At 47.3% G+C, this 9,561-nt stretch overlaps 1 protein-coding gene across 3 annotated transcripts; it reads left to right on the top strand.

Annotated features, from left to right (window-relative positions):
* Window positions 1–3,284: 3,284 nt before the first annotated feature.
* On the top strand, window positions 3,285–9,199 carry mycn (MYCN proto-oncogene, bHLH transcription factor). Of its 3 annotated transcripts, none has more exons than XM_085771351.1 (3): window positions 3,285–3,405; window positions 3,861–4,504; window positions 7,006–9,199. In XM_085771351.1, exons 2-3 carry the CDS (start codon window positions 3,883–3,885, stop codon window positions 7,767–7,769), a joined length of 1,386 nt encoding a protein of 461 aa, XP_085627477.1. In that variant the 5' UTR covers window positions 3,285–3,405; window positions 3,861–3,882; the 3' UTR covers window positions 7,770–9,199. The 3 variants fall into 3 exon arrangements, with proteins under 3 accessions (XP_085627477.1, XP_085627476.1, XP_085627475.1); XM_085771350.1 differs by having other exon boundaries at window positions 6,979–9,199; XM_085771349.1 differs by having other exon boundaries at window positions 6,976–9,199.
* The last annotated feature ends 362 nt before the right edge of the window (window positions 9,200–9,561 follow it).

Genomic DNA, 9,561 nt, shown 5'->3' with positions numbered 1-9,561 from the left:
CAATCCCTCTACCAACTTTGGTGCAAATCAGCTCAGTGCTTTTTTTTTTTTTTGCTTCATCCTACTGACAAATAAAGAAAAAAACAGACCTCCATCACCTCCCTGGTAGAGCTATGAATTCACTTACACACTGTAAACACACTTACATCTGGGGGCTCAGGATGTATAGTCACCATAGCAAAAATCTGCCCTGTAAAACCACTTTGTGTAAATCAGCACATAGCTGCAATACAACTCTTTTCATTCTCTGTGATATGTTTGCAGTACTGTCGGCAACAATTATACACACACAAACACACTGCATAAGGTCTGTGTTGTCAGTGTGTGAAAGGGGGTTAATAAGGTGAGCTGAGGTGATGTGATGCGATGACTGCACACACCTGCTGTGCTTATTCAGGTCAGCTCCATCTCCTCTACACTGACTGAAGACCAAATGATGGCATCAATAACAACCTACGCACAGCCACCACACACACACACACACACACACACTGATACTACGACGACGTGCACGCCCTCTGTCCTGATGTTACCGCGGCAGATTTGACTCACAAACTGCTTGTCTTTGCACTATCCACTGGGGTGACTTATGAATCTTTTATCAAAACTGGCCTAATTGCTTAACCATCCATGTGGCCTGTCCAGTGGTGGATGGTGGGAGAGAAGAGCGGGCATGCCATAACTGTCATAAAAACAACAGGCAAAGACGCCAGCGCTCTTCTTCCTCTGACACGTTGCTCCGTCTGTCTGTTTTTATCCACTTTATTTACCCACAGGTTGTCACACTGAGGGCAGGGGAGGTGGGAGGTGGGAGGGGAGGGGGGTTTAAATGAAAGAGACAATGTGATTAGCTCCATATTGAGCAATAATAATAATAATAAAATGAATCTAATTAGCTGTAGATAAGAGGGGAGTGTGTGTTTTTCCATTTGTGTGTGTCAGAAGATGAAAGAGTCTTGACTTGATATGAATACAAATCAACAATAACCAGATACACAATGATCACACCAACATCTGGGCAATTTCAGTTCAAATCAGCGCGTGAACGTGGACTGCATTCATCAGTGTCCCTCCCTCCCTCACTGCAGCGCTACACGCCAGAGCCCCCCCCCCCCTCTCCCTCATCCATCTGCTTATTTTCTACAGTGTTTTTTAACTCTACAAAACAAGCAGCAGTGTACAGCTTCCTGTCCTCACCCAATCTGCACTGGACACACACAGACACACACACAAAACAACAAAACAAAACAACAACTTTCCCTTCTGTTCTCACTCCCACTCTCTGCCCTGTTTCGCAGCAGAGGAAGCTGCTGCTGCTGGAGGGTCAGAGCTGAAAAGTACATTTAAAAAAAAAAAAGAAAAAGCAAAAGAGAGGACGGACAAGAGTCTGTGGGGAGTTTCTGACTCCCAAATCATCTCTGCAGTTCCTGGGAGCTGGCTTGAAAGTCCCAGGAAACTCCCTGCTATTCCTACTCTGTGGACAAAAACAGCTGCACATTCTCACTTTTCTCTGTGGCCGTAGTTGTTTGAACTCAACCCCACAAAGAAAATCCCAATATTTCCACACAGCAGGGACTTTAAAAAAAAAAAAAGTTTTTAATATCAAATACAACTTTTTTCTCCTCTCTCTGAATTTACATTTAGAATCAAATTCATCACATGTGAAAGAAACGTGTATTGAAATCAGCCAACAAAGACATTAAATGGGTCTATTATTATTTTTCCTGCAGGTGCACCTCAGAAAATATTAATAATAGCTTCTTTTATCATCTGCCATTGTTTGTCTGGAAATAAATGGACGCTGTCATCCTCTCTGCTCACAGCTGGCGTTCAACTGGAATCCATTTTGTAAACGTTTTCCCCGAATAAGTCACTATCAGGGGGAGGAGGACAGTATGTGTGTGTGCGTGTGTGTGTGTGTGCAGCCTGTGCCTGTGCGCATAATTACAGATGCGCCATTCCCTCCTAAGCTGTCATTAGAAAAGGGAATGGGAATGACTCCAGGCTACAACCACCGCTTGCGGTTACGTAACACGCTCCTCTCATGATCCTGTCTTATTCCGGAGACAGCTGAAAACTGCTCCGTCCTCCACTGCCTATTGTCTGCGGATACGCGGCTCCTTACGGCTGAAGAGGAGGAGAGGAGTTTGTTATGTTTTTTTTTTTTTTTACTCCCCCCATCCCCTCTCTCTCCTTTCATTTCATAGGTGGTGAGAAAAAAAAATCGTGTTTTTTTTTTTTTTTTTTTTTGGTCTTTGTCTTGTCTGGGTCGCTCAGCTGCTGGTTTGTTGATGCGCCTGTGTGTGCGCGCGTTGCTGTTCCTAATGTGTCCGTGTGAGGGCGCAGTGAGCCTGTTAACCTGGGATCCTGCTGCTGCTGCTGCTGCTGCTGCTGGCCCTCAGACAAAAGAGAAAATGATATTCAGAGCTCTACAGGGGAGCAGGAGAAGGGCAGGAGGGTTTAATGTGCAGGAAAATATCTCCACACATCATCTTCAATCAGTGACACGCACAGAGCAAACTGCACTGGTGCATAGTAATTATTCCAATTTACACATAGATGTAATTGTTTTAAGATTGATATTATTTACTATTTAATAATTATGCTTTACAACATAAGTGACTCACTGATCCCCCCAAAACATCGATTCAGCCTTTAAAAGCTGAATTAATTGTTTTATTAATAGTTGATAAGTACATGTTTATTATGTGTGTGATGTTCTGTGTGTGTGGGGGGAGGGAGGGAAGGGGGTGTTGATGGTTAGAAAGCACTTGGACTGACAGCAGCAGCAGCAGCAGCAGCAGCAGCGGTATCCATCCTGCTGCAGTGCCCTTGAGCAATCTGCACATCAAATCACTAAAAGCCTCTGGGCTCCTTCGACTGCTTCATAGCTGATCCCGGGTCTGACATCCCAGCGGAGAGATGGAGGTGGGGGAATTAAAAAAAAAAAAAGACAGGACCCCTCAGGCTATCAATAATACACATTCTTCATTTCTCACTTTCTTTGTGCCTTTCTTTGCTTCACGCTATTCTTCCTCTCACCACCTCCACCACTTTCCTTCCTCTCCTCCTTCTTGCTTTCGTTCTTTCCTGCAGTGTTTAGACTATAGTGCATTTCTCGATTCACCTTGAAAGAAAGCTCCCAGCCAGCCTGTCTCCCGCGCCGCATCAAAAACCCCAAAGCCCGTCTGTACCAACCCTCCCCTTTCCGCCTGGGAGGGGCGGAGCCTGTTTTCCTCCCTCGGAGCTGAGTGTATAACACTCTGCAGCCAGCCACAATGTGTGTCAGAGGACTGTCTGTGCTCCCAAAGTAGATGACTGCTCCAAATCTGGTGTCTGTATTACTGACTACGAGAGACGAGAGAAAAAATTGGTTCGCACATTAACATCCCAAGTCAGGACGAGGTGAGCATCTTCTCATTTCTGCGCGTAAATATGAGAAATGTGATGTTAATTTTCAAACATGTCCCACTCAAAACAATGTCTCACATGGGTTTGACTGTTGTTATTTGATTTATTTATATTTATTTATTTATTTTGACTATGAACATGCTTTTTGTGTCATAATCGCATTTTCTGGCGTGTTTGGTGAATGGTGAGCCAATGCGTCCTTAAGCAGAGTTTGTGCGTCACGGTCACATTTACGCACATTCTCCTGTGAGATTTGTGCGGTTTTTTAAACCCCACACAGAGGAGTGAGTGTGGAATCCAGTGGAGCAGACTGTGTGTCTGTGTGTGGGCTTTGACTCACGCTCTTTCTGCAGCGCACTTTTCAGGTGTGATACAGGGAGACAGGCAGGGGAATGGGGATAAGACCCTCTTCCACACCGGAGACTAAAGTGTCTTTTGTTCCTTTACAGGTTTTTTCGATTGTGGGATAGAATGCCGGCGATCATAAGTAAAAACTCCGATTTGGAGTTTGACTCCTTACAACCGTGTTTCTATCCGGATGAGGACTTCTACTTCTGTGGTCCCGACTCTGCGCCACCGGGGGAGGACATCTGGAAGAAATTCGAGTTGTTGCCCACTCCTCCCCTCTCCCCGAGCCGAGCTGCGCTACCGGGGGAGCCAGCGACTGCCTCCCCGGAAACAGACCCACTGGGCTTCGGCTTGGGGGACCCTCTGGACTGGGCTTCCGAGCTGCTGCTCCTGCCAGAGGATGATATCTGGGGGGCGTCCGACGATGTGGACCTGTTCGGCTCCGCTTTGGATACTAACCCCAACAGCATCATTATCCAGGACTGTATGTGGAGTGGCTTCTCCGCCAGGGAAAAGCTGGAGCGGGTGGTCACGGAGAAACTCGGCAAGGCTATTTCCACGGCCACGGCGGGCGGCAGGAACGTGTGCGTCAAGACGCCGGAGGCGGTGAGCCGCAGCTCGGTGTCAGAGTGCGTGGACCCCACAGTAGTGTTCCCCTTCCCCGTCAACAAGAAGAACGGCAGCAGAGACTCATCCGGGAACGTTAACACATCCACAGCCCACGGGAGCGCGTCCAGTGACTCCGGTAAGAATGTGAAGATGCACTAAAAGCCTTTGTTTCCTTTATTTTTAAAGAACAGACGAGAAGAACAGCTCCAACATGTCCATCACCCTATTATTATTAATATTATTGTCATTATTATTATTATTGTTATTATTATTACAGCCCCAGTAGCCAATATAATTGGTGTGACTATAGAGCTTGTTCATATGACTGACCCAGAATCGGATTACATCGTTACATTACACACACACATACACACACACTCGGACACAGACGCACAAAGTGTAGTAGTGACACAGTGAACGAGGTTTATGTAATCAGAGGGCTCTTCATCCGGCAGATGGCAGTAAAATGGGGAATTGTGTGCCTTACTGAACTCAGTTGACATCTGAGCCAAACAAAAAGACACCACACACACATGCACACGCACATACACACACACACACACACACACACACACACACACACACACACACACACACACACACACACACACACACACAGCAACTGCACTAATACCAGCTTGTAGTAGGGGAAGATGAAAAGGTGTTCAATAACGCGACGAGCTGATAAAGTGTCTGGCTCACGGTGCCGTGAAAGCTTTCATTACGCATGGATTAATGGACGATTTGCGCACAGTGGGTGAGAAACTGGCACTTATTTTAGTCAGTCTGTGCAAACTGCAGCTCCGAGTTCAGCTCGGCACTAAAATTAGCCGGTAGAGAGAGAGAGAGAGAGAGAGAGAGAGAGAGAGCAGGAGCTTCACTACAATGACACAAGGAAGGACAGCAGATTGGCACTGCCCTGTTTTCTATCCTCTTTGGAGAAATTATATCGGAAGCGGTTGTGTTTAGACTCGGAAATGAGTGTTGTGTGTATTTAATCGCCGTAAGACTTCATCTCTGCCTTTTATGACTGCCCACGAGTTCCCTAAACAAACACTCACGAGTCCTTATCAGCGTGTTTTCGCTGTGAAACAGTAGTACAAAGGCTCCCAGCTTGGCACAGAGGGCAGACTCAGCCGGCCTTGCCAAACACCTCCTCCAACGAAGGGGAAGAAAAGGAGGACGGAGGAGGGCTCTGGCTGCTTCTTTTCGGGGGGTGACAGCTTTGAACAAGCGCTCCATCTCGACAGCTGTCTCCCTGGCGCCGCTCCAGCTCCGAGGCTTAAAAAAAAAAAAAAAAAAGGGCGGTGATCCGATCGCCTGCCGCCCCACCAAACCCTGCAGCTCCAATGCGCTTCCGCCGCTCGCAGCGTTAAGACGCGTCCTCCTGTGTTATCCACGCGTTCTTTACTTTGTCACAGACTATAAAAGGCTACAGTGCAGGTTGATCCCTGTGTAGTGCATGGGAACAAGGGGGACACCCACCACTTCAATAACAATCAGGTGTGGCAGAGGAGGGGGCAGAAAAAAGAGAAACAAGACCAAGATTTGAAATTATGAATATGAATAATCCATATTTATCACCATTCACACACACAAAGACTGAGCTCTTTCCTGTGTTTACACTCCTCCAATGAATGAGCTGCTCCATTCAGACAGCACAAACACCAAACTGCCAAATCCCAGCCTAACATGTGGCAAAAGCCGGCCACGCCCCCTCATCCACCCAGCTGTGCCAGGCTTTGTTTTGATGGCAGCACCAGCCTGTGTGTGTGTGTGTGTGTGTGTGTGTGGGTGGGTGGGTGGGTGTGTTGAGGCAGCATCCTGGTGCAGCAGCGTCTGAAGTGGGTTACTGTAAGCTGTAAAATGCCACACACTTCAGATGCTCCTGAGCTGATAATGAGAGCCATTATCACAAAAAAAAAAAAAAAACTCACACACTCCCCTGCCTCAGCATCGGCCACTTCCTCTCATCTTCAAAGACTTCACCGGAGCGGTATTAAGACCCGCAGCTCCATCTCAGCACAGGTATTAAGATGAGGAGCTCAGCTGGTGGTGGAGGTCTGGTGGTGGTGGTGGTGGTGGGGGAGAAGAGATGTTTAACTACATCATAGGTCAAAGTTAAGGTAAAAGTTCCTAATGCCTGTGCTGCTGCTGCTGCTGCTGCTGCTGCTGCTGCTGCTATCGCACACAGTCAGCGTGAGTGGAGCTGCGCTGATAGAGCGAAGGCATCAGACTAAAACTGTCTCGTCTCAGCAGAGGAAGGAGATTATAGGGGGAAGTTTTGAAGGAGGGAAGCGAAGAGAATGAAAGGCAGAAATCCAGCCCGTCTGCTCGGCACTGAAACTCAACGTGTCAACGCCTGCAAGAGTGGATTAGTTGAGGAGTGACTGACACTAAGCATTAAGAGGTTTCTGCTTATGCAAACAGTGTTGAGCAACGCGCTCATTCCCACACACTCTCCCCTCTTGATCTGGCTCACATATAAACACACTCTCGTACATACCTGTCACCTGCCGGTACACACTGACGACATAGTGCGAATAGTTGTGTGTCACGGCGATTAAAGTCACTGACGCTCTCCTTTTTCTTTCCCGTTTCCCCCAGAAGACGAAGACGACGACGACGAAGAAGCAGAGGAGGAGGAGGACGACGACGAGGAGGAAGACGACGAGGAGGACGACGAGGAAGAAGAGGAGGAGATCGACGTGGTGACGGTGGAGAAGCGGCGCTCCACGGGCAGCAAGCCGTCTCCCATGGCGACAGGCTCCGTCACCATCTCCGTGCATCCCAAGAGCAGTCAAGAGGGGAGAGGGATGGCGTCGGGGTCCGGCGCGGTGAGCCGCTTCGTCAGCCGAGCTCCTCAAGAGCTGATCCTGAAGAGGAGCTCGGTCCACCAGCAGCAGCACAACTACGCCGCGCCGTCCCCGTACGCGTCCGACGACGACCCGGCGCCGCCCACGAAGAAGCAGAAGACGTCAGACGCCCCTCGACCTCCCACCAGAACCATCTCATCCTCCTCCTCGTCCTCCTCCTCCTCGTCCTCCTCCTCCATGTCCTGCGGCTCGGTCTCCGGCTCGTCGCGCAGCAAGCGCAGCGGCAGCGGGGACAGCAGCCCGCGGGGCAGCTCGGACTCGGAGGACAGCGAGCGCCGGCGCAACCACAACATCCTGGAGCGCCAGCGCCGCAACGACCTGCGCTCCAGCTTCCTGACGCTGCGCGACCACGTGCCCGAGCTGGCGCACAACGAGAAGGCGGCCAAGGTGCTGATCCTGAAGAAGGCCACCGAGTACGTGAGCTCGCTGGAGACGGAGGAGACGAGGCTGCAGCAGGAGAAGGACCGGCTGCAGGCGCGCAGGCAGCAGCTGATGCGCCGGCTGGAGCAGGCAAGGACTCGCTAACAGACAACCGCTACAACACAAAAAAAAAACACTCACATAGACCCTGGACGACCCCCGACCTCCTGTCTCTAACTCAGTCTGAATTAGATCCACACACACACACAGACACAGACACTCACAGACACACACAAACAGGCCTTTTTACACTTCAGCACAGACACATAGGCCTGCATATCTGTTGTACATGTGCACACACAAACACAAACACAAACACACAAAGATCTCAGAGGACGTTCATCTTCGGATGCCGACACACGGACACAGACACACAAACACCTGGAGGAGGCAGGGGAGGGTTGCTGGAGGGATGCTCGGACTTTCACTGCCGCCACTTTTTTTGCACATTTGTTGACGTTAAGAATGTTTAGGGTTTACTTTTTCAATCCAGTCACATTGAGGAAAGATTTTTTTTTAAAAAAGAGAGAGAGAGAAAAGATAGAGGAAGGAGAGAGGACACACTTTTTTTTTTTTTGGTCTTCCCTTCCTCTGGTTTTTTTTTATATCATTTCTATTTGTATCTTGTTTTTTTTTTTTTGTACTCACTGTGACACCAGCCTGGAATCGAGGGGATTCCCACAGGGACAGGTGTCAGAGGGCACTTTGCTTGGAGAGTTCACGATGTACAAGAAGCAGTGCACATTTACTTTGCCTTCACCACTGCAAAAAAAACAAAAACTGAAGAGACTTTTTTTAATATGACGACTTGAGGCGTTATGGGTCACATAATCAATGCCACTACAGGTTTCTCCTACTCTCACTCCTCTCACACTGGTGCTCAAACCAAGTCAGTGGATGTGTAACTGTGCACCTTGCTAGCCGACACTTTTGTATATAACAATAAGTGTACATACAAAAAAAAATACACTCAGATCTGCCTTGTTTTGTAATACATTTTGTCCTCGGTTTTTTTTATACATGTCAGGAAGCTGCCAATAACTAGACTGGAAGTTTATATACCTTTAAAAGTACTGTAAGGCCTCAATTTTTGAGAGTCATGAAACTTTGTAAAATGACAATATATTGTTTTTTCTTCTTTTTCTTTGTATTATATCATATTACTAATTCTACACACCTTTATGCTTTTAGTGTGAACCTGATACATACTAAATTTGATACTTATATTTTCGTATGAAAATGAGTTCTCGGTAGATATCACTTTATCTCGTCATTTGTTTTTATTTCTTCTATCTCAAATAATTCTTTTGTACAGCAAATGTGTTCTATCCTCATGTACCTGGCCTTTTTTCTTTCTTCCTCTTTTGTTTATATTTGTAACTATCGGGTGCATAGAACTGGGTAAACGGATATAAGATGTTTGTTTGTTTTTATTGTTTTTATTTTCATTTTTTAAAATGTACATTTAGTGCTGCAACTCATAGCACTTTGAAATACCTCATTTTGAAAAATAAATAGACATCATAAAATCCTCACCTTTGTCTCTGTGGATCTTTTGTTGTTGTTGATGTTGTTGATGATGATGTCAACTACACACATTACCTTTAACCCTTTCCTTCCTGCCTCTTTCTCCCATTATTTCCTCCTCTAACATTTCCATATTTGTTTTTGCTGCGTTCAAAGACTCATCCTGACAAAGAAATAAAGAGAGTGTCTTCTGAATCCTCTCTGTCTCAGCACCCTGCGGCTACCTCCCCCTTTGTAGCCTCTCACACCCACCCACACACACACACACACACACCTACACACACATTTCAAGTGCACCGGAGCACATACACACACACACACACACACACACACACACAGACACACATACACACACGCCTCTCTCTATTTC

The sequence above is a fragment of the Trachurus japonicus genome, chromosome 24 (genome assembly GCF_045865225.1).
Source record: "Trachurus japonicus isolate A0001 chromosome 24, Traja_1.0".
NCBI classification, from domain to species: Eukaryota; Metazoa; Chordata; class Actinopteri; order Carangiformes; family Carangidae; genus Trachurus; species Trachurus japonicus.
Note: the sequence above shows the minus strand (reverse complement) of the source record. Positions and strands in the feature narration are given on the sequence as shown.